This window comes from Gopherus evgoodei, chromosome 8, assembly GCF_007399415.2.
Source record: "Gopherus evgoodei ecotype Sinaloan lineage chromosome 8, rGopEvg1_v1.p, whole genome shotgun sequence".
In the NCBI taxonomy this organism is placed as follows: domain Eukaryota; kingdom Metazoa; phylum Chordata; order Testudines; family Testudinidae; genus Gopherus; species Gopherus evgoodei.
Genome location: NC_044329.1, coordinates 100,771,186 through 100,796,352, shown reverse-complemented (window position 1 = coordinate 100,796,352; position 25,167 = coordinate 100,771,186). Strand labels below are relative to the sequence as shown.

The following is a 25,167-nucleotide window of genomic DNA, read 5'->3' as shown; positions in this document are numbered from 1 at the left end:
AACCCGGAAAAGTCAATGGAAAACCATCAAAGATAAACTGTAAACATCAAACCCTAAAAGGAACAATAGGACCGGGAGGAGAGTGCCCTGATTCAGTGTATCACAGGGTGGAGAAAGACATTCTGTGGATGAATTCACTGAGAAGGCATGTTGATGAGCTGGGGGGCACTGGGTCCTGGCTCCTTGGGACCAGCAAATATGCCAAGAAACTAAACTTTGGGGTCAGCATCTACTTTATTACCTAGGAAAGGTAACTATTAACAAGTGCAGTCCTAGTTTATTTTATGATTTTGTTTTTTATGTAAACCATTTGTTGCCTTCATTCACACTTGTTTCTAGTGAACCTCTAGTCTTTCTTAAATATCTTCCCTTTTCTTTTACTGTAATTCAACCCACTGCTGCGTCTGAGACAGGAGCAATGATCTAAGGTAAAACTGAAGTACTCGGCTCCCTTGGGAACAGAGGGCCTGGGATGTCTATGGGTATCTAGTGATCAGGAGCTGGATACCACAGGGGGATACTTTGAAGGGAGTTGGGGGCTGGGGTACATCTATTGTCAACCTACAGGGCAAAGGCAGAGTGGTGTAGGGCAGGAGAGAGTGCTTGAGTGGCTGACAGGCTGGTGATGTGAGAGAGCTGGCACCCAGCTAGGCACAGGCAAGACTCTCTTGCACTGGAGGCAGGTGGTAACAAGGTGACTCAGCCCTGGGTGCTGTGAGAAGCATCCCAGACTCCGACTCACAAAAAGAGCCCACTGTCCAGCCACTTCCTGGTTGATAATTTCTTTCCTTGCCTGGCCAGGGGAAAGGGCAGAGCAGTGGGGAAGAGGCTGATAGGCATTGTTATCCCCTGCTTTGCAGATCCAACAGGTGATCTTTCTCCACTACAGGTGCGCAGAACTCTGCTGAAGTCAATGGGAGTCCTACACATGAGGACCTGTATCAAATCAAGTAGGTTCATTTTTCAAGAGCAAAACTAAAAGCTGCACAGAGTATCTTTTCCTACGCAAAGCCCAGGTCCACTGGCTCCAGTCAGAGGTCCAAGGGTGTCGGTCCTGTCCTGTCTCAGGGACAGTTTATACCCCAGAAGAGTCAACCGCCGAAACCTATTTGCATCCTAGGGACTTGATTCTGCCTTGTGCTGAGTTCCTCCTGCTAGGTACTCAGCAGCCTCCATACTCACCGAGCTCCATAGGGTGCTCAGCACCTTGCAGGATCGGGCTGCTAAGAAGGTTAATTATGTCTTTAAGTTGCCTCAATTGTCAAATCCTGTAACTAGTCTCAAGTTGACAGTTACATACGTAGCAATTAACTTGCATAAAAGATTTGCAGACAGTGGGGGGTTTTGGCCCTGTCACCCGAGCGCGCGCGCGCGCGCGCACGCACGCACACACGCACGCACACACACACACACACACACACAAACAAAACATTTCCTTAATGGAGCTTAACATGGTTGGCAAATACTCCACCAATAAATCTCGCATTTACCAACGCGTTGCTCCAACAAACACTGAATCAGTCAAGACCCTGATAACAAAAGGCTCCTTGTTATGAGTGGCATACGCAGATTCATGTCTTTTTTACCTCCCCAAATGCCCTTTATCTGTGGAACTGTAAATATCAATACATCAGCCCCACACTCCTTGGGCAGCATTTCAGCTCCTTGTAATGGATTCTCTAGTTTGTCCCTCTCTCTCTCTCTTTTTTTTTTTTTTTTTGCTTTAGGTGGAATAAAGACGCTATGTATCTTGGGTCCCCAAAGGTTGTGAGACATTGCCCTTTTACTCACCGCCTGCATTTGGCAAAGGCGATTTGGGAGATGATACTTTCTCCAAAAGAAATAAAGCAGAGTCCCCCGGCAGTAGTACACTGATGAAGCCAGAGGTGCAGGGTGTCACAGACATAGCAAGTAATAATAAACCTTTGTATTTCTCTAAAGAGATTGCCACCCAAGGATCTCAAAGCACTTTACAAGCACTCATGAACTGAGCCTCACAGCACTCCTCTGTCTACAGGATTTATATGGCCACCATCACTGTAGTACAGGCAAGTCGCATCTTAGGTGCATTTAACATGAGTGAATTCAGCTTTGCGTGGTAGGCAAAAACAGAGAAAAAAAGAAAAATAACAATATAAAAACTGCATGTGCAGTGCGGGCGATTCCACCTGCCATTCATCTCAATGAACTTTGTAGTGAGACGGCACCTGGACAACAGTGAGACAGTGAAAGCCAAGGAGGAGTTGATCTTCCACTGTGGGTTCAGGCACTTCCACATCTCCCCTCTGTACTCCCAGCATAGCTCAGCTGATAAGCACAAGTCGGAGTGTTTCCTGCAGCCTGATGCAGCCCTGGTGGTGACTGTTTATGCTCCCATCACTTTCCACCCCCCCCCCCCACCTCGGTGCTACTGTTTAAACAAAGGAGTAATGGAAGCACGACCTCATGGCCACAGGCTTTCTGCTCTCAGTGGATCCAGACAGAATCATCGTCAAGCAGCTGGTGCTCAGTGGTCACCCTTTCAAGATCTTCAGCAAGATGGCTGTAGTGCGGTACATGTTCTTTAACAGAGAGGATGTGCTGTGGTTTAAGCAGTGGAACTGAGGACCAAGTGGGGCCACAGAGGACACATCACAGAGCCGCTAGAGACTCATGGACACATGAAGTGTCATTTTGATGGGCAGCTGAAATCCCAGGACACGGTGCTGCTGAATCTGTATAAGTGTGTCTTCCCTAAATGGACTTACGATCCGCATGTGCGGGAGCCGGTACCGTGGGTGAGAAACGAACAGCAGCTCCCCGTGCAGGAGATGGAGGTGGAATAACCCTCCAGGCCTAGTGTGTCTGCTGTGGTTCGCACCTCCTGCACCCCACATGGGTGCTTGCTGTTCCAAGCCTCGTGAGAAGTAGGGAGAACAGCCCTGGACTTGTTAGTGAGGTGCCTTTCCTGGGGTTTGTGTCCAGCATTCACGCTGGCTGCAGCAGCATTAGATCTGGCTCATAACTGCCTATGCCCTGGCCTCCAATGTCAGTTTATTTCAATGGTAAATATATCTTCACCTCAATGAAAAAATACAACTCAATGAGTGTTTCGCTATCCGGGGTTTTCGCTTTAGCACTAACCGCGAAACGGAGCCCCTGCGTAAGATGAGACTTGCCTGTAACTGAGTAGCTCAAAGTCTTTAATATAGTCCTCCTCCTCATACCACTCCAGTGAGGTAGGGCAGAGCTAGCATGCCCATTGTACAAATGAGGCACAGAAAGACCATAAAGGTGACATTTTCAGAAGTGCCTAAGTGACTTTAGAGCCAGATTTTTAAAGATATTTCAGGTGTTGCTCTGCTCAGCATTTAGGGTGACCAGATGGCCCGATTTTATAGGGACAGTCCTGATATTTGGGGCTCCTATTACCCCCCCACCTCCGTCCCGATTTTCACACTTGCTATTTGGTCACCCTATCAGCATTGCAAGGCTTAAGCCATTGAGATGACTAAGTCCCATTTGCAAAAGTCACAGGGTCCTAAACCCCAGATCCTCAAAGGTATTTCAGTGTCTAACTCCCATTGATTTCAATGGGAGTTAAGCACCTAAATACCTTTGAGGATTTGGGCTTTAGGAGCGCACATCCCATTGACTTTCAATAAGATTTAAGTCACACACGCATACAAACACACACAGCTATGTAAACATTTATCATTATTGTTATGACTTATTACTGTTATCTAAATGGTTGAAATCTATGTATGATGAATGACAAGCAGTCACGGGATAAGAGGGAAGGTCCTCTCATGGATCAGTAAGAGGTTAAAAGACAGAAAACAAAAGGTACGAATAAATGGTCAGTTTTCAGTATGGAGAGAGGTAAATAATGTGTCCCTCAGGAATCTGCATCCTCTTCAACATATTCATAAATGATTTGGAAAAAGGGATAAACAGTGAGGTGGCAAAGTTTGCAGATGGTACAAAATTACTCAAGATAGCTAAGTCCAAATATGGCAAAGAGTTACAAAGGGATCTCACAAAACAGGGTGGTTAGGCATCTAAATGGCAGATAAAATTAAAAGTTGATAAATGCAAAGTAATGCACAGAGGAAAACATAATCCCAGCTATACATATAAAATGATGGGGTCTAAGTTAGCTGTTACCACTCAAGAAAGATCGTGGAGTCATTGTGAATAGTTCTTTGAAAACATCCACTTAGTGAGCAGCAGCAGTCAAAAAAAGCTAACAATGTTAGGAATCATTAGGAAATGGATAAATAATAGACAGAAAATATCATAATGCCACTATATAAATCCATGGTGCGCCCACATCTTGAATACTGCATGCTGTTCTGGTTGCTCAATCTCAAAAAATATATATTAGAATCGGAAAAGTATAGAGAAGGTCAGGGGTGAAAGTAACTCCAGACACGTAACAGGATGGTGCCAGGGCTGGCTTCAGCCCCCGCAAGGGGCGGGCCCTCAGGCAGAAGGGGTGGGGCAGTGGTCAGCATCCCCCAGCCAGCCCTTCCAGGCTCAGCTGCTCCCTTTGCCCGTCGGCGGCCAAGGGGGGGCAAAAGGGGCTGGGACGTTAAAGCACTGAAGGGTCCTTTGCCATGGCAGCGCTTTAATGTGGGCCACGTATGGGCTGGTACCAGGCTGTTACCGGTACGCCATACTGGCATGTACTGACTCATTTTCAACCCTGGAGAAGTGTAACAAAAATGATTAGGAGTATGGAACAGCTTCTGCATGAGGAGAGATTAAAAAAAAACACCACCTCATTTTCAGCTTGGAAAAGAGATGACTAAGCGGGATATGATAGTGGTCTATAAAATCATGAATGGTGTGGAAAAATTTAATAAAGTGTTATTTATTCCTTCACATAACATAAGAACCAAGGGTCACCTAATGAAATGAATAGGCAGCAGGGTTAAAACAAACAAAAGGAAGTATTATTTCACACAGTGCACAGTCAACCTGTGGAACTCCTTGCCAGGGGATGTTGTGAAGGCCAAAACTATAACAGGGTTCAAGAAAGAACTAGATAAGTTCCTGGAGGATAGGTCCATCAATGTGGTCAGGGATGCAATCCCATGCTCTAGGTGTCCCTAGCCTCTGGTTGCCAGAAGTTGGGGGTGGACAACAGGATGGCTGACTCGATGATTGCCTGTTCTGTTCATTTCCTCTGGGGCACTTGGCATTGACCACTGTTGGAAGACAGGATACTGGGCTAGATGGACCATTGGTCTGACCCAATATCACCATCCTTATGACATAGGTCTGAGTTTTCTCAGCTACAGATTGGAGAGGACCAGTTCATATAGGGAGTTTTTGGGTCCTGCATTCCCCAGGGGAAAACCTGACATACTCATTATCCACATGGCCATGTAGAACATTCCCTCATTTTTGCATAATTGTTCAGTGCAGGCTCAGGAGCAGAAAATGACAGACTAGGCTGCAGGTGACCTGGAATTCCAACTTCCTACTCAGTGCCACTGTCTCTTGCTCTGGCCAGCTGAAGAATGTAGGTTGAATGAATGCAGAAAAGGATTAGCATGGAATTAGGCCTATTCATTACTGCGGGAACAGTAGTTGGCATTTCTAAGTACTGTAAGGCAAACATTGAGATTAGCCAGCACAGATCTTGTATACATAGGCTAAGATGCTGAGGCCATATATTACCTTCTAGTTGTTTGAATGTGTTTTATCAGAGTAAAATTGTATGGAATCATTCAACTGGCTGCCTTCAGTGGGGTTACCCCTGGTGTCATTATGGCCCATAGTCTTTACTTGGGAGGTTCTCTTTCATAGATACCCTAGTCCAAGTGGAAACCCACTGGAAGGGGATTAGGCAAAATGTAGACTCAAAAACTGATATTATCATCAGGATGGGGCCAAATTCATCCCTGAGGTAATGACAGTGGTTTCAATAGAGTTGCATCCATTTGTCTTGAGGATAAATTTGGCCCTACATTTTACACAAACAGCCTTTCGTCACAAAGGATTCCCAAACTCACAAAGTCGTCCCTTCATGGACCACTACAAGACAGCCACTTGGAGGAAGAACATGGCAGATATCTAACACCACACATCAGGATCATATGTTAACAGGCCACTTACACATTGTAAGAGACCATTCAAAGTGGTTAACTACGTGTGCTAAACAATCTGGTATTTTGCTGTGATGCTGTGAGTACCATTCCCAGGCCTGAAGAGCAGCTCTGTGTAACTCGAAAGTGTCTCTCTCTCACCAACAGAAGGTGGTCCAATAAAAAATATTACCTCCCCCATCCTGTCTCATCAGTATCACATAACACTGTAGGATACAGAGTGACAGATCATCTAATCTGATCAGGGAACTTTAATGTTTCATCTAAAAGATGCCTACTTCCAGGAGAAGTGTGTCCTAACCCCAGCCCAGGCCACTGGTGTAGTTGAATGTAGAAGGAAGAATGCCACCTATTGATTCACCAACATCACTTCCTACAGTCTTCATGGATTTCCTTTGAAGGTCTGACATCCAAGAATTTACTAGTCTTTATGCTGCTTAGTTTCTGAGATCCCAGTCCTAGCTATTATGGCTGCAAGTTGATGCCTTATGTAAAAAATTAGAAATCTGCCAGTAAAGCTTTGATTTAATACATATGTGACTATCTGAAGATTTCCAGAGATCATTGCTCCTGTCTTCCTTGCCACTCATCTGTCGCCGCAGGACTTTGTGCAGATGTGAACCCTCTGGCAGAGGCCTGCGTGTGAAATCTTTTAACGGGAAACCAGTGCACAGGCAGTAACCACACGAAACTTGACAGGAGGAAAACCCTGACCCAGTGGCAAGGAGCTCCAAGACAATTGGGGCCTCCATCCTGCTGCAGCCCTCATCTGCCTTCACAGCTGCAGAGTACTAGAAGGGCCTCTATGTACCCCCGATCCATCGTTGGGATCTTTTGAAGTTTAGACCACGGTTAGTCAGGGGCCTCGCCTCAGACCTGCTCACCAAGGGGGACCCTACCAGGAGTATAAAAGCTCCAGACAATATAGCTCTGAGGATCTTTAGCCCACGCAAACCTCTCCACCATGACGAAGTTGCGGTCCATCAGAGAGCAACACCAAGAACTGCTCATGGCATTCATCGACTAACCAAGGCCTTTGACTCTACCAATCGTGACGCCCTGTGGAAGGTGCCGTGTAAGTTTGGCTGTCCACAGAAATTCATTTTCATCATCAGACTACTCCACGATGGGATGACTGACACCATTCTGTGCAATGGCTCAGAGATCGAACCACTCATTATTCGCACTGGTGTCAAGCAGGGTTGTGTCATTGCTCCAACACTCTTCTCCATTTACCTTGGTGTGATCCTGATTCTCATTTGCGACTGCCTTCCTGACGGAATCAGGATTGAGTATCATAGGGATGGCCAATTGCTCAATCTTCGATGTCTTCAAACAAAATCTAAGATCACAAGAATTGGCAGTATGAAGATGACTGTGTCATTCTTGCATACACAGAGGCCGACCTGCAAAGTACCTGAAACCTTTTTGCAGATGCCTATCACAGCCTAGGTCTCTCTCTCAATATCGGGAAAACCAAGATACTTGACCAGCCCCCACCTGCACAAACTACAGTTCGTACTCCACAAATCACCATCAGCAGAGAACCCCTGAAAAATGTGGACCATTTTCTATACCTTGGCAGCCACCTCTCCCAAACAGCCAGCATTGACAAAGAAATCGAATACAGGATCCGCTGTGCCAGCACATCTTTTGGAAGACTATTCAAATGAGTCTTCAATTATAGGGATCTGCAAACAGGTACCAAGATCCTAGTTTACAAGGCAGTTGTCATCCTCACCCTTCTCTATGAGTGTGAGACCTGGGTAACCTACAGATGACATCTCAAGCAGCTGGAGTGGTTCCAGCAGTGCTGCCTCAGGAGGATTCTCAGGATCAGCTGGGAAAACAGACACACTGACATCAACATTCTCTCTGCAGCCAATATCAGCAGCATAGAAGTGCAGGTCATGAAACACCAGCTCTGCTGGGCTTGCCACTGTGTACATATGCCTGACACTCACCTCCCGAAGCAAGTACTGTTCTCTCAGTTAAGTCAGGGAAGAAGGGCTCGTGGAGGGCAGCAGAAGCATTTCAAAGACATACTGAAAGTACACCTCAAAAAGGGAGACATCAACCCAACAACCTGGGAGGACTCGGTGTGGAACAGAACACAGTGGCACCACACCATATACCAGGGGTAGGCAACCTATGGCACGGGTGCCAAAGGAGGCACGCGAGCTGATTTTCAGTAGGCCTCACACTGCCCGGGTCCTGACCACCCGCCTGGGGGCTCTGTATATTAATTTAATTTTAAATGAAGCTTCTTAAACATTTTAAAAACCTTATTTACTTTACATACAATAGTTTAGTTATATATTATAGACTTATAGAAAAAGACCTTCTAAAAACATTATAATTATTACTGGCATGCAAAACCTTAAATCAGAATGAATAAATGAAGACTTGGCACAGCACTTCTGAAAGGTTGCCGACCCCTGCCACATATCAAGCCACAACTCACTTTGAGGAGAAGAGATGTGCTCATGAGACAGAGAAGAGACAAAGAAGGAAAGAAAGGGCACAACACTCCAGCCAACAACTGTGTCTCCTCCAAGATTACACCTGTCACTTCTGTGGGAAAATCTGCAGGGCAAGAATTGGGCTCCTCAGCAACTTAAAAACTCACCAATGAACCCCCTTGGCAGACATCATCCTCACATGGAGGTATAGCCGAAGAAGACTGTCTGAGGGTATGTCTACATTACAGCTGTGCTGTTGCTGTAGATGGAAGGGGTTTTTCCACTGAGGTAAGTAGTCCACATCTCCGAGAGGCTGTAGCTGGGGTTGATAGAATTGTAGAATCGGATCTGGAAGGGACCTTGAGAGGTCATCTTGTCCTGTCCCCTGCACTCATGGCAGGACTAGGTATTATCTAGAACATCTTTGACAGGAGTTTGTCTAACCTGCTCTTAAAAATCTCCAATGATGGAGATTCCACAACTTCTGTGGGCAATTTATTCCAGTGCTTAACCACTCTGACAGTTAGGAAGTTTTTCTTAATGTCCAACCTAAACCTCCTTTGCTGCAATTTAAGCCCATTGCTTCTTGTCCTATCCTCAGAGGTTAAGAAGAACAATTCTTCTCCCTCCTCCTTATAACACCTTTTATTTTCTTGAAAACTGTTACCATGTCCCCTCTCACTCTTCTCTTTTCCAGACTAAACAAACCCAGTTTTTTCATTCTTCCCTCATAGGTCATGTTTTTTTAGACCTTTAATCATTTTTCTTGCTCTTCTCTGGACTCTTTCCAATTTGTCCACATCTTTCCTGAAATGTGGCACCTAGGACTGGACACAATACTCCAGTTGAGGCGTAATCAGTGCAGAGTAGAGCTGAAGAATTACCTCTCATGTCTTGCTTATAACACTCCTGCTAATACATCCCAGAATGATGTTTGCTTTTTTGCAACAGCGTTACACTGTTGACTCATATTAAGCTTGTGGTCCACTATGACTCCCAGATCCCTTTCTGCAGTACTCCTTCCTAGGCAGTCATTTCTTATTTTGTATGTGTGCAACAGGTTATTCCTTCTTAAATGAAGTATTTTGCATTTTTTCTTATTGAATTTCATCCTATTTACTTCAGACCATTTCTCCAGTTTGTTCAGATTATTTTGAATTTTAATCCTATCCTCCAAAGCACTTGCCACCCCTCCCAACTTAGTATCGTCCGCAAACTTTAAAAGTGTACTCTATGCCATTATCTAAACCATTGATGAAAATATTGAACAGAACTGGTTCCAAATCTGGTCCCTGCGGGAACCCACTTATTATGCCCTTCCAGCATGACTGTGAACCACTGATAACTGATGGAAGAATCCTTCTGTCAACCTAGTTGCATCAACACCAGGGGTTATGTCGACCTACCTACGGCACTCAGGGCCCCAAATTTTTCCCAGTCATGCGCGACATAACTAAGCCAATTTAATTTGTAAGCGTAGACCAGGCCTGAGTCACAATCCTGTTGACAGCTGCAGGTAAAATCAGCAACAGGAGGATTTAGCCCCATGATGTGATGCTATTATAAAATATTATCAAGTTAGCATCCTCATCAGAATGGACCCATGTTTAAGGATAATGCTGTTAAAAAGGAATCCTGATTACTCACTTGCTTCTACCCTCAGGCTGAGCTGCTTGTCCTTTGAATTACTGTGTTTGGACACAGGGTATTTTAAGGTCTTGCTGCACTGCAGTACAATTTTTTTTTGTTTACACACTCCAGCTTTTCAAAATAAACGGCTTCCCTTGTATACGGCGCTGAGATGCTAGAGGGAGTTTGACATGGCTCTGTAATGGGATTGGAGCAGCAAGACAAAACCACAGTGATTCTGTTTCTGGCTGGGCTGCTCTCCCTGAAAGGTCTTGTCCGCAGTGATCTAAAGACAACACAAGCAGCTCAGGTATATAATGCAAGGAAACGAGGATTTGACTGGCACAGCCACCTTGCAACAGCAAGCACAGGAATCAGCAGTGGTTGGGAACACTGGTGTGAGGGAGCCACTTGCATCACTCTGCAATGGTTCCTCCCCCAGCAGACCCAGGAACCGTCCTGGTGGTGGCTGGAGGGTGCTAACAGTCAAAGGAAGCTGCATTTGAGATGGGTGGGGGAGGAAAATATCGGAGGACAGATCACAGGGGAGCTTGGAGGGCTTGCAGCATGAGCGTCAGGAGAAAAGGCCTTTTCTGTAACAGTACCTCGCTCTAGTTTTTAGAGCTATTGGACAACAAACCGGTCACCAGTATAGTGTTGAAGTCTGCTCAGCTGGGGCTTGCTGAGGAAAATCCCACGTTTGGGGGAAAGAAGAAAAGCTCGCTTTCTCTTTCTCTTTCTTGTTTGTCAGGTGGATGAAGCTGCTCAAAGTGTTGGAATGTTAGAATAAGTCCTGAGAGGGGTAGCAGCTGAGGTATGATAAATGAGAGAGAGAGAGAGAGAGAGAGAGAGAGAGAGAGAGAGAGAGAGAGAGAGAGAGAGAGAGTGTGTGTGTGTGTGTGTGTGTGTGTGTGTGTGTGTGTGTGTGTGTGTGTGTGTGTGTGTGTGTGTGTGTGTGCGTGCACGCTGCATAGACCTTAGGAAGAGCTCTGTATGGTTCGAAAGTTTGTCTCTCACCCGAACAGAAGTTGGTCCAGTAAAAAATATTACCTCTCCCACCTTGGCTATGTGCGTGTGTGTGTATAGACCGATAGGTATGGGCTTTATATCTACTCAGTGTTTGTATTTTAAAATTCAGCCAAAATTTATTTATAGGGATATTTCTAGCCAGAGGCAAACAATATTATACCCCTTACTGTAGCCCCACCACTGGAAACAGTTGTAGGAAGAGTCATGAAACCCAAGAATCAGATTCCTAAATCCAGTTGACAGATGGGAAGAAAAAAATATATAGCTGAGAAGAGGAACTGTTTGCCTATTATACCAGTTTCTCCAGAGAACAGAGAGGAGATGGAGGTTGAACCCAACCTCTGTTTCAGGACATGGAAGCTGAGCTAAGCCCAGGATCTCGGACGAAAGGACACTGGCTGTACATGTGTGTCTGTGACAGGGACAGAGGGCAGGCGAGGAGGAACTGGGCTGAAGGCAGCATCCTATAACAGCACTAGTCCAACCACAGCAATCACCATGAGGATGCCAGCAAGAATACAGATGCTAATGAAGACAATGTCACTGCTGTCCTGGCTCTTGTTCTCATAGGCCTCCACTGCTTCCGTATGCTGCCCGTGGGGCTCCACCAGGTTCTCAGCATACTGGGTCAGCCGGTAGGGGTCAGAGCTCGAGATAAGATTTACTGAGGCTTCTTTCCTCTTGGGCTCACACTGCACTTCATATTCATGAATGTCCTCCTGGCTCCCAGCCGAGAAGTCGATATACAGGATACTGACAATCACAGACGTGTGGTTTCTTTTCTACAAGACAAAGTTTTTAAAGGGCAAGGGTTTGGTTTTACTTGTCAGCCTTCCAAATTAATAAAAACGAACCCCCTAGAGTAACACATTTCAGGCTGTGGCTGGAGTTAGGCTCTTCATGGGAAAGGAGAGTTACAGGGTATTCATGGCATTTCATTGCCAGCAGCTTGAAAGCATGCGCTGAGAACGCGCACTGAGAATAAGACAGGCCATGGGGCAGAAACCAGGTTGATCAAATTCCCTAGAAACAGGGAGCCTTATTTTCACAGGGGCGTTAATGAGAGCTGCAAGTGCTCAGCAACTCAACCATGTCAGGCCAACGCCCACCGTAAAGGTCTGGGAGTTGGGACTTGTAGGTTCTGTTCCTGGCTCTGGCACTCACTTGCTGTGTGGGCCTAGGCAAGTGACTTGGGCCAAGTTTTTCGAAAATGGCCACTGATTTTTGGGTTCTTCAGTTTTTTGGCTGTCCAGCACCTAGGTCCTGAGAATCTCAAACTCCAGCTGACGTCAACGGGAGCGACAGGCCCTCAGCATCTCTGAATAAGACCCACGGAGCCGCATGCTGGATATGCAAAAAGTAAGGCACCCAGAATCAGTGACCACCTCTAAAGAGGTGGGCTTTTCTGTGCCTCAGTTTCCCCTTTGGTGAACTGGGGCTTGTTTACCATGGGCATAATGTTGAGAGACCAGCACATGGAGTTGTTTGGATGCAGCAATGATGGGGCTTGCTCATGCCAAGCAGGGCTGCCAAAAGCATGTGCATAGTTTTTATATGAGTAACTAAACGCTGGGTGCACAGTGCCCCCTGCTTCAGGCCTGCGTTCATTTGGGGAGCAGGTTACAGTTACCTAAAAGAACATATCCTAAATCAACTGTACAAAATTCTGACCTTGAGCAAGTCACTTCATCCATTATCTCCATTATACAGATGGGGCTAATAGTTCCTTTCTCGCAGACCCTTTCAGTACGTCTACACTGTGATAAAAGACCCGCAACAAGCCCAGGCTCAGGCTGTGGGGCTATAAAATTGCAATGCAGATGTTCAAGCCCATGCTGGTGCTGGGGCTCTGAAACCCTGCAAGTGACTCCAGCCCAAGTCCAAATTCTACACTGCTATTTTTAGCCCCATTACCTCGGTCCTGTGAGCCTGAGTCAGCTGACCCTGGCTCTGAAACTTGGTGCCGCAGGATTTTTTCCCCCCTGCAGTGTAGACGTACCCTTAGTCTTGTATATTTGGATTGTAAGCTCTTCAGGAGACAGACTGTCTCTTACTATGCATGTGTATCATTAGACGCAGATTTTTTATCATCTTACTGTATTTGTTTTAGGTAAACAGGATTCACTCCTCATTATACTGATCACTTACCTGGGACTCAATACCGCAGGTGTCGAACCTGGTGTGTATTTTAAAGTTCAGGCCAACCACTTGGGCAGGACAGGACGGGGTCCCTAAATAAATCTTATTTCTCTCCAGCTGGGCAAGAGACTGCACAGGAATTTGGATCTGGAAATCTGTTCGCGTGCAGCTGACGTTCACGGGAACAACTGTTGCGGGGGAAAGAAAGAAGCTCATCTAAAACTCACAAGACTGCACCGAGTGGGGATTTTCATCAGTACTGTGCAGTGTACAGTACAAGCCAGTTCCCACAGCTGAGAGTGGCATTGTTGCTATTGTCACCATGTCATACAAAGAAGACTGTTAGCGGCATCCACAAGCAAGTGACCAATGCTGAAAACACTTGTGGTTTTATTATGAGTCTTCTGATAAGTGTTTTTCTTAAAGCCCCAGCTGCTGGAGTCAGGTGATTATGTGAGAATTTCAGCTTACATTAAAAAAAACCCAAAATAGTAGTTTCTAGTCCTCATAGTAGTGGAGAAGATCTTTAAAAGTGCATGATCTGAGTGTAACCTAAAGGCTCAGAAAGGAGAAGGTCATTTTTAAAAGACTCATGAATTTTAAACCCAATCTCAGAATTTCTGGGGGCCTGACTCATGATTTTCGAACACTTGAGGTTAACAAAATTCTGCATCAGCATCCACAGGTATTTTGTCGCCCCAAGCAAAACAAATAAACAAACAAAAACAATGGAGTGCCACTCCTTCAAAAGTGCCGTCCCCAAAGAGCCGGAATGCCCCCCCTTGAAAAGGGCTGCCCCAAGCACATGCTTGGAACGCTGGTGCCTAGAGCTGGCCTTGCTGGGAACACAACAGGGTGTGTATTGGATCCCTTTGCTTTGGGATGCGATTCAGAGCACTTCTGACAATCTAGAAAAGCTTGACCATCCTGGGATCTGAAGAAGTGAGGTTTTTTACCCATGAAAGCTTATGCCCAAGTAAATCTGTTAGTCTTTAAGGTGCCACAGGACTCCTTGTTGTTTTTATCCTGGGATCTAGTTATCCAAGATCCTGCCAATGCCGCACGTTTCAGACCAGTTTGTAACCCATTATTGGCATGCTTGGCTATACACATGAATTGTGTCTGTACACCACTTGGTTAATACTCTGGGCCCGGTTCTGCCAGCCCCCTCCCTGGGGGAGCAGTGGGGTGGGAAGGATGCCAGTCAAACTGGTCAGATAAAGGCTGCATCCCACAAAGGGGTCTGAAGGCATGTGCACAGCATTCTGCCTTCCTGTGCTCCTCATGGGGCAATGCAGCTCAGTGCCACCCCAATGCAGAGCCATGATAGTGCCCTCTAATGATGTGTAACCCTAGGCCTAATGCAGCGTAGGATTGTCTTCTTGTCACCCTCTGAGCACTGTTTTCTGCACTAGTGAGGGAACCCTCTCCTCAGGCATGTCTGTGTAACGGTTTGACCGGTCTGCCTTCCTCCCAGCTCTCTGTGGAATACTCTGGTCCCAGCGTGGACCCACCTCAGGCATGGTCTACACCTAAAACATAGGGCCACCTCGCTACATCATGCAAAATTTCATGCCCCGTGCAACACACTTAGAGCAACCTAAATCCCTGCTGTAGACACAGGTAGGTCTCCAGAAGAATTATTCCATCGACGTAGCTACCACCTTTTGGAGAGCTGGATTAAATGCACTGATGGAAAACCCCCTCTGTCAGCATAGGAAGCATCTACACTACAGCAGCGCAGCTGCAGTGCCGTAACTGTTGTAGTGTAGACTGTGCACGTAGTACATGGAGTTCTCAAAACACGGCAGGTTTCTGTTATAGACTCTGCTGGTCTATCTTGCAGCTGTGGGAAATGTTACACCCAGCACCAGCAAGTCAGCAGCTTTTCAGAAATGGAATCACTCTGTGAGTCAGGCATGGGTATAAAGCACCACATGGCTGAACCGCATGCAGCACAGGACTGGGAGCTAGGATCTTCTGCATTCTAATATTGGAATGGCCTTGAGTGCATCAGTGTCCCTGGACTCTACTTCTCCCTGTCCCCCGCTCTAGAAAATGGGGTAACAATACCTACCTTGCATGTGTGTTAAGAAGACAAATGAAGGGCTACAGTGAACTGTGACGATGTAGAATGGTAGGGGGCCTGGTTCTTCATGGCCATGCACCTTGTGCAGTCATTGACCCCGGTGCACTTTACTTTGCACTACTGTAACTGCCTACATGAGGAGCAGGGCAATGGAGAATCGGGCCCCTAATCCACAGATCTACAGAAAGTGTCGCATCTGTGTCTGCCTATCGCAGCAGGCCTTTCTACATGGAGAAGACAAACATATAAACCATATGGAAAGGGAAATAAGAACAAAATCCTCACAATATTTAAAGGTATCTCCCACCAATGCTTGACCCAAAGACTAACAATATGAATTATTGAATTATTCTAACTCACTCTGTTAGAATCAGACTCTTATGAAACTGATAAGATGCAATAAAATCAACAGGGAAAAAACTGTGTCACTTTACTACACTTAGTACATTATAGAACCATTAGAAGATTTACCAAATAAGTAGAGGGCATTAAATCAAGGGGAGGAGAAAATGGATCCTCGCTCTCGAGTTGAAGGCTTCCTTTAAAATGACCATAAATCACATGGACAGCCCAACTCACATCCTTTCATGGGCCCATTTAGACAGAAAAATATTTATGCTAATTACAAGAGTCTGATAGAGCCCTCTCTCCATATGTCATTTGATATACTTCGCCCATTACCACACTGAGCACACTATGGCATCTGGACTTCCACTGGGGCCTTTTTCTTACATTCTCCTACTGTTCCACTGCCACTGAGGGAGCGCCATTGGTGGCAGCATTAGTGTACTTGCCACCATGGGATCTAACCCTGCTAATGCAGACCAGGCTAATGAGAGTAGTTTCAAGCCTCTAGGATGATTGTTATGCATTGTCCATTAGTGTCAAGAGATTCCAAACCAGACTGGGTCCCAGCTGTGCTAACTGCTGTACATACACACAGGAAAAGACAGTTCCTGCCCCTTGTCATCTAAATAAACAAGGGGTGCCAGATCACACAGGATATGTAAGAATTGAACCCAGTTTGCCAACAGCCCAGTCCAATACCTTACCCACCAGACCACTCTTCCTCTCTGGAGCCAGAGTACAACACTTTGCCATTTGAATCTCTACTCCAAAGACAGAGTCAGTCCAAAGGAAATCTCAACAAGAGGCTCATTCTGTGCACTGGGAAGCAATCCCAGGTTCCATCATGAAGATGGTCATTCTTCTTTGCAGCGGCTGTGTATGGAAGGTTTGTACCACACAGAGTCTCATGGAGGTGGAGATACGTGCGGGCTAGACTACACTAGAAACACTACAGCGCTGCAGCTGTGCCGCTGTAACACGTCTGGTGAAGATGTTCTAAGATAACGGGAGAGAGCTCTCCCATCGGCATAATAAAACCACTTCCAAGAGAAGCAGTAGCTATGTCGGCAGGAGAAGCTCTCCTGCCAACTTAGCCCTGTCCACACCGGCGCTTCGGTTGGTGTCATTTATGTCACTTGGGCGCAACTTAATCACATATACAGTTGCCAACCCTCCAGGATTGGCCTGGCATCTCCAGGAATTAAAGATTAATCTTGATTTAAAGATTATGCATGTGATGAAATCTCCAGGAATACAGCTAACCAAAATGGGCAACCCCTCTGAGCGATGTAAGCTATACCGACAAAAGTGTCCAAGCCTTCAGTGTAGCAGGCAGTTACGTCGGCAGGACTGAAATTTTAGTGTAGTTGCTTCTATAGTTAGATCAACAAACTTCTTGCATCAACCTAACTCTGTGGCGTAGACTAGGCCTAGGATGCAGAACAGACATTAGGAACCAGATTGACAAGGGCAGTTAGGGTCCTACCTTCCACTGAAATCATGGGACGTTAGGAACCTAAATACCTTTGTGGATCTGGGTCCAGGAGGCTAAGCACACCACCTCACTCATCATGTGAATTGTGACAAAATCTGAGTTACCCAGGATGGATCTGAAGGCAGAAGGACCTTAGCAATATCTCGGCTCAGTGAAACTGAGGTTATGTCCGCTATAGCACTAGCACTTTTGTTGGTAAAACTTTTGTTGGTCGGGGTATGAAAAAAGACCCACAACAACACACCCCCATCGACAAAATTTTCACCAACAAAAGCGCCTGTGTGGAAAGTGCTGTGCTGGCGGGAGACACTCTCCAGCTGACATAGCTACTGTTGCTTGTTGCGGGTGGTTTGATTATACCAGTGGGAGAGCTCTCTCCCACTGGCATAGAGCAGCTACACGGCAGAAATTACAGTGGCGCAGCTGTGCTGCTGTAAGGTCCGTAGTCTAGACACAGCTAAATAAGGGCCATGTTATGCCCTTAACAGGCATGCACGATTGACACCAATCGCAATTATACACATGGGCAGAGACCATACTATGCCTTGGAGTCAGGGCCGGCGCTTCCATTTAGGCAACCTAGGTGGTTGCCTAGGGTGCTAGGATTTGGGAGGGCGGCAATTCGGCGGCAGGGGCGTCCTTCCGCACTCTGGGTCGTCGTCAATTCTGCAGTGGGTCCTTCACTTGCTCCGGGACCCGCTGCCAAAGCGCCCCGAAGACCAGGAGCTGCGGAAGGACCCCCCCCACCGCAGAATTGCAGCCAACGACCGGGAGCGCGGAAGGACCCCCGCCTAGGGCACCAAAAACCCTGGCGCTGCTCCTGCCTGGAGTGCCACCTGCACTTTGAATGGCCTAGGTTTGCCTGTCAGAATGACAACTTTAGTGTGACTTAAAAGGGATCCTTTGGTTGCGATATTTAGTGCACTTTCTCAAGCTCGTGTGAGAGGCAGCACAACCTAGTGAACTGAGCACAGAGCTCAGAGTCAGCAGCCCCTGTGTGAACTCCACAGTCTTGGGCAAGTTGCTTAGCTTCTCCGCCTCAATTTCCCCCTTTAAAAAATAGAGAATTCTTATGAACCTCCCTCCCAGCGGCATGGTGAGAGTTAACACCCTCATTTTTTAAAAGTTCTTATTACACAGAGGTGGTGTGATAAAATTATGTGTTTATGGGCTGCTAAAATGGCATGTTGCTGAGCATATGTACTTAGACGCATTGGGCCTAACTTGGCTTTTTCATATAACTATCACTAGCTTCTAATGGAAAAAATGCCCAAATAAAAAATTCATTGGTAAGTTACAGACTCCTTATGCCAGGAGCAGACACTATTCAGAAATTAATATAGAACACTTTTCACTTCTCTAGTACATCCAATGATTTCAAACCACTTCACAAATATTAATGAATTAAGCATCATAACACCCTTGTAGGGAAAAGACATATTATCACTGTTTTACAGATAGGGAAACTGAGGCACTGGGTGATTAAGTGAGTTACCTCAGTTCACACAGAAAGTTGGTGGCAGAGCGAAGACTATAACTACCTCCTTCCAACTTCCCAGTCCTACCCTTTCATCACCAGACCTTCCTCCTTCCCCTCTGCTCTACCGAGTTTTCTGAAAATGCCCGCTGCATGAAGCAGATGAATCCCTTGCCAAACATAAAATTAGGTGAAACTAAAAACTTTCTGGAGTCACAGTGGCTGAAGCCAACTAGCTACTGTCTTTTATACTGCAGAACCCAGAATAATCCTGCACCCAGAGCACACCACTGGTGTAATTTGGGACGATTGTGTCTCTATGTGCATAAGATGTTTGGCCAGGATTTCAGAATCTCATACATCAAGTTTGAACTTTGGTGTCTGAGTTATAAAACCTTAGGTACATGAGGTTTGTAATCACAACACTGATTCCACCTTAAATTACAGCAACACTACCGGGCACAGCTATAATCCCCCTTCTCATTCTATTACTCAGCCCAAGAGGTTACCCGGCACTGTGACTGTAAGTGGAGGAAAAAAGAAAGCACAGTAGAGCTATGCTAGTCCCATCCGCAAACACACACAAGCAGCATCTCAGTTAAAAGCCTTCTGAATACTCAGAGAGGATCATCTTGAGCAGAAATAGGTCATGAATCATCCCTGACACACAGGTCAGCTCCAACACAATTATTTTGAAATACAGTGAGTGCCATCAATTCGCCTGCTTTTGAGGAGGCACAAAGGTTGACAACTATATGAGGAGCATTACACAGCAAGGCAGCATTTAGGCAGCTCCTCCCACCAACTATCTCCATATCCTGGAATCTCCAGGCTGACAGAGTCTGGTTTGGGTCTTTTCCAAAGACACAGCCCTTGCTGGTATCTCGCAAACCCCAGAATACTTATGTGGCTTTGCAGATAAAACATCCAGGACGGTCTCACTGAAAACTGAGTCCACAGGATACTTTTGTTTCCAAGGGAATATTCCTTGTGAGAGTGAGTCTCTTGCTGAGGTTTGAAGAGGCCTCCTGCCAGTCTGATATGGCCCCCCTCCAGGGCCGGTGCTTCCATTTAGGTGGCCTAGGCAATCGCCTAGGGTGCCAGGATTATTGGGGGGCGGCATTTTGCTGGGGGGGGAGTGGCAGATGGCTCCGGTGGACCTGCCACAGTCGTGCCTGCAGAGGGTCCCCTGGTCCCGTGGCTCCAGTGGAGCTGCTGCAGGCATTCCTGCGGACAGTCTGCTGCTCCCGCGGCTCCGGTGGACCTCCTGCAGGCACGGCTGCGGCAGCTCCACCGGAGCCGCAGATCCTCTCTACAGGCATGACTGCGGCAGGTCCACCAGAGCCGCGAACCAGCACACAGGGCGGCGAAATGGCCGTGTGCCTAGGGCGCTAAAAACACTAACGCCGGTCCTGCCCCACTCCCCCCAAAAGTGGGCTTACTGCTTGCGCTAATTTCACCCATTGAAGGTAAGGTGTAAGGGTCTCCGCCGATTCCAGCCAAACTTCCCTCCTGTCTTGAGGGCAGGAGATTAGTCTCCAGATGTGAGAGACATGGGGGAGATAAATATTAATCAAAGAACAGAAGAGAGAGTTTAAGTAGGTCCCCACTAGGAAACTTCAGGTTCACAGATTTTAAGGCCCTATGATCATCTCATTTGGCCTCCCACATAACACAGGCCAGAAAACTTTCCTTGCTGGCAGCTTGAGGCATGAGCTTTCCAGGACAGGCAAGAACGTATTCTGTGGGACATCAGGATTGCCAATTTGGATCAGACTTGTAGCTCATCTAGTCCAGTAACCTGTTTGCAACAGTGTCCAGCGCCAGATGCTTCTGAGGCAGGTGTAAGAAACCCTACAGAAGGTAGATGTGGGATAATCTGCCCCTCAGGGGAGTCTCAGAGTCTAAGGACAGAAGGAGTGACCAGATCATCTAGTCTGATCTGCTATATATCACTGGCCACCAACAGCCCAACACCCATACACTAAACCCAACAACCAAAATGAGACCCAAGTATTACAGCCCACAGGAGACTAGACTAGTATGTGCCACAGGCAGAGAATAGGAGGGGACCAAGGTGCACCAGTGTCCAAGGCCACTGCAGTGGCAGGGAAATGACTGAGTGAGAAATACCCAAATAATCCTGGCAAGTGACTCACACGTTGCAGGGAAGGCAAAACATGTGGATGTGGCAATGAGCTACAGCCTGAGCACGTCAACAAGAATCAGCCAGCCCAGCACCTGAGAATGAGAATGCTCGGAGCCAACTCAGGGCCCTGGCCCAACCCATCCCACCCAATGTCCCTTCTCCCACCGTGGCCATCCCTGATGCTTTAGAGGAAGGAGATATAAACACAAAACCAAACCATTTCCATACAACTTCCCAGAATACATGGGGGAGGGGGAATGCACAGAATCCCTTCCTGAGCCCTCCTGGTGGACAGCTGAAACTCTGAAGCATGAGCTTTTAGGAACATAGACATAGACCAGAAGTGAGCCCCAGGGCTGCTCCCCGCCTCCCAGAAACCCCATCATACAATTGTGCTCTTAAATTTGTCCAGCTCTTTCTTAAAACTAATTGTTTGCCCCACAACTTCTACTGGGAGGTTGCTCCAGAACCTCACCCCTCTGATGGTCAGAAACCTTCTTCTAGTTTCCAGCCTGAGTCTGTTCATGGCCAGTTTATACCCATTTGTTCTTGTGCCAACATTGTCCTTTAACTTAGATAGCTTTTTACCCTCTCTGATATTTGCCTGCCAAATGTAGAGAGGAATCATATTCCCTCTCAGCCTTCTTGTTGTTAGACTAAACAAGCCAAGCTCTTCCAGTCTCCTCTCATAAGACAGGCCCTCCCCTCCCTTCCCCTGATCATCCTTGTAGCAAATCTCTGCACCTGTTCCAGTTTGAATCCATCTCTCTAGAACAGGGTGTCCAGAACTGTGCACAATGTTCCAAATTAAGTCTTACCAAGTGCCTTGTACAGGGGCATTAAACATTTTTTTCTCTTTACTGGAAGCGCCTAGCCTAATACAGCCTAGGATCGCATTTGCCTTTTCTCTCCTCTCCTCTCTCCTCCTAACCTGTGGATCTTGTTCCTTTTCATAGGTGGCTGGAGCCAAGCTTGGCCATGTTATAAGGCTTGCCTGTTAAATCAGGCTTTTAAATAATCGCCAATCAGTGGAAGGCTGGTAGTTATGAATGAAGGGCAGGAGTTTACTGGAGGATGCCCAGATGCTATTGTGTTAAGTATTCAAGCAATAGCGTCTGTTAGTTGGTAGCTATCTTAGCAAGACAAGGTTTGGGAACACAGGTACTCACTTAGTTCCCCATTCATGGTTTGGCCAGTCTCCTGTGCAAGACCCTATCAGCCAAACTCCTGCCTGGTGTCACTCCACGTGGCTTAGTGTTTTGTTCGTTCGGTGTCTCAGAACCCTTCCATCCAGGGCTAGGTGGTTGGGGTAGTATATAACCCAGGGCCTACTTATTTTTAAAAGTGTCTTTGCAGATCTGACTGCATGTGTTAAATCCCTATACAAAAATATGTCATGCACGATTAGTCATTTGAACAGCAGAGTGCCTAACTGATATGTGCAATTACAGTGGTTGCAGAGGTACAGCTGGGTAATCGCACGTGCAAAGAGACAGTTATAACTCCCCACTGGCTAGCCGTTTGCACAGTTGCCCAGTTTGCATGTGCAATTATAGTAACCTCATGCATGCAAAAGTTTGGTGCACAAATTTGCTCACATTTTTTTGCATGTACTTTTGGAACTCAGGCTGTCAGGTTTTTACTGACTGTCTCCATACTTATAATTCTCTGCTGCCTTGCCCTACAAATATCCAGCAGGGAGTGAAGGAGAACTGGATCAATGCACTGAATCATGTCTTACCTCCAATATATGCTATCAAGAACCCCCTGTTGGCCGTGTTCCTGTCCGTGTGGAGGACCAACAGCAGTTTGTTTCTAGTGGATGTTATGGGAGAGAGCATCTCTCTCCCACACCACTTCCCCAGGAGGGAAGCTTTCTCAGTGTCTCCATCAAATACTGCCAGATGGTCATAATCACAGCCATCTGTTAGGCTGTTCCTCCCCTCCAGAGCCAAGTCCAGGAAGAAGACTTTGATTCGGTATCCTGGGGGGAGCTGGATGGTCCAATGACATTTGATATTGTTGGGGTAAAAGCTGGGATACTGAGGACTGGAGAAATTTCCTTTGATGGCTGTGTATACTTCCTGGCATTTGCCTGGTTAGAAAAAGAAAATGCATTACCAACCAAACCGAAACCCCTGTGTGTAGAGGGAGCAGCTGCTGGGGGGTTCCCTTGATTTACTGCTAAAATATATCGCAACAAATTATCTTTTTCACATAAAGGTTTCACAGCCACATGCTGTATAGATCTGCCCCAAACATTCAAAGAGTTAGTGGGGGTCGTTAGCTGCACAATTGCGGCCAGACTCCACACAATGCAAAGGATTTCAAGAACAGAGATAACAACAAGCACCCATGCAGGGCTTTTCAGCTGAGGACATCAGTGTGCTTTGGCAAAGAAGGGAAAAGGATCCTTATCCTCAATCTAAAGATAGGGAAACAGAGGAGTTAAAAGCTTAACATGTCACATGATCAGGACATAGGCAGAGGTCATGGCTACAGGTCAGAGCAGGAGTCCGGGGGTCAGGCCTAGGTTACCTGCAGTGAGGCAAAGCTGGAACTAAGCAGACACAGGGACTGTCACAGCCACTGCACAGCTGCTGCAGCTGGGCTTCAGAGCCAGTCTGCTGACTCCTCCCACCGATGATGCATAGGGTGACCAGAGGAGCAAGTGTGAAAAATCGGGACGGGGGTAATAGGCGTCTATATTAGACAAAGCCCCAAATATTGGGACTGTCCCTATAAAATTGGGACATCTGGTCACCCTAATCATGCAGCGTGACCTATTTGTCAGCCTGCTATAGGCCAGCTGTGCTCGTTAGGTTGCCTGGAGACTGGCTCTGCTGCTGCATGCCCTAATTCCTGACAGTACTACCCCACAGAAGTCAGTGGGAGCTTTGCCATTGACTTCAAGGAAGCAGGCTACAGCTCTAACTGAGGGCAGGTGGTCTTGTGGTTAAGGCCCTGGCTTAAGAGCTGTAGGTTCTCTTTTCAGCTCTGGTACAGGCTTCCTGGGTGACCTGGGTAAGTCCCCTGATCTCTTTGTGTCTCAGTTCCCCATCTGTAAAATGAGGCTGATACCCTTTCTCTACAAGATTGCTCCATAAACATTTTGGGGAGGCTTAGGTGCTACAGTAATTGGGGCCACAGAAGGACCTAGATAGGAATGACTTGCTCAAGATCACAAGGCGAGCCGGGGCAGAGGTGGGGATAAAACTCTTGCCTCCTGTGTCCCATTTCAGTCACCCTGAACACTCTTAAATGTACTTTTTATTTACATGGATACGACACAGACACTAAAAGCGCCCTTCCACTCTCTGGGAGCCCCTCATATACTAAGGCTTACACTTCATAAGCATGACACCAAACCATTTCACTTGCCAGCCTGCATGCAAAAGATGGAGGAACAGTGAATCTATACCCCCTTTGTGAGAGCAACACCCTGGGATAGTGGTAGAGAAGGAGAAGGCCCAGAGGGCTTCCCATACATCTGGTAGCTTACGCTGGACAAACAGTTGCCTCCGTACCTGAGAAAAAATAGGCCTTAAAGCCTCTACCTCCTATGTTGAAGTCTGACTTGAACATCACCAGGAGCTCGTGTGTGGAAGAGACGATATCAGGGGGTTTCATATTCCCACAGTAGTGGCTGAGATGCATGTCCCCCATCGTGGGCCCATCATAGACAGCCACGTAATCAAAATTGCATCCCTCGTTGTTTTCCATCTGAAAGTCAGCAAAAACCAGCTTGATGATGGAGTTGGGCACTGCCCGGATGATCCAGCGGCATTCAGCATTGTTGGGGTAATTCTCAGGGTAATGGGGGCTTGTTATCACGCCGGAAAGGCCTGTGAGCACTCCTCCACAAACATCTGGAAACAAACACAGACTGGTTACACACATAACACATCCAAGTGAAGCAGAGGGAAGTTCTATGGCCCACAAAGGGGATGGAGTATCATGGAGAACATGACACACATGCCCCAGTCCTGGAAAGAGGAACAAAGGAGGCAAAGAAACAGCTTGGGGGTGCAGAAGGCTGTAGGTTGTCTCTAACTCTATAAGGAAAAGAGGTTTCCTGCCAAAGGAGCAGGGCAACCCAAGTTTCATTCCATCTGGAGACTGACGATGGACTAATGTACTGGGCCTGAGAGATTCCTCCTTCAAGGGGCATGGTAGAGAAAATTTTTTTTTACTCTCCTGTACTGTTTTTTTATTAGTCAAAATGGTACATCACATGATGCTCATTCAGCACTAA

General features: G+C 46.7%; 1 protein-coding gene across 1 annotated transcript in view; it reads right to left on the bottom strand.

Moving 5' to 3' along the window:
* Positions 1-11,358: 11,358 nt before the first annotated feature.
* Positions 11,359-25,167, bottom strand: part of CDCP2 (CUB domain containing protein 2) — a 29,089-nt gene continuing 15,280 nt past the window's right edge. The window contains exons 4-7 of the mRNA XM_030572832.1: positions 24,440-24,781; positions 22,654-23,007; positions 13,364-13,542; positions 11,359-11,997 (exon numbers count right to left, since the gene is read on the bottom strand). Of these exons, the coding sequence (XP_030428692.1) occupies positions 11,680-11,997; positions 13,364-13,542; positions 22,654-23,007; positions 24,440-24,781 (1,193 nt within the window). The 3' untranslated portion in view covers positions 11,359-11,679. The remainder of the gene's footprint in view (positions 11,998-13,363; positions 13,543-22,653; positions 23,008-24,439; positions 24,782-25,167) is intronic.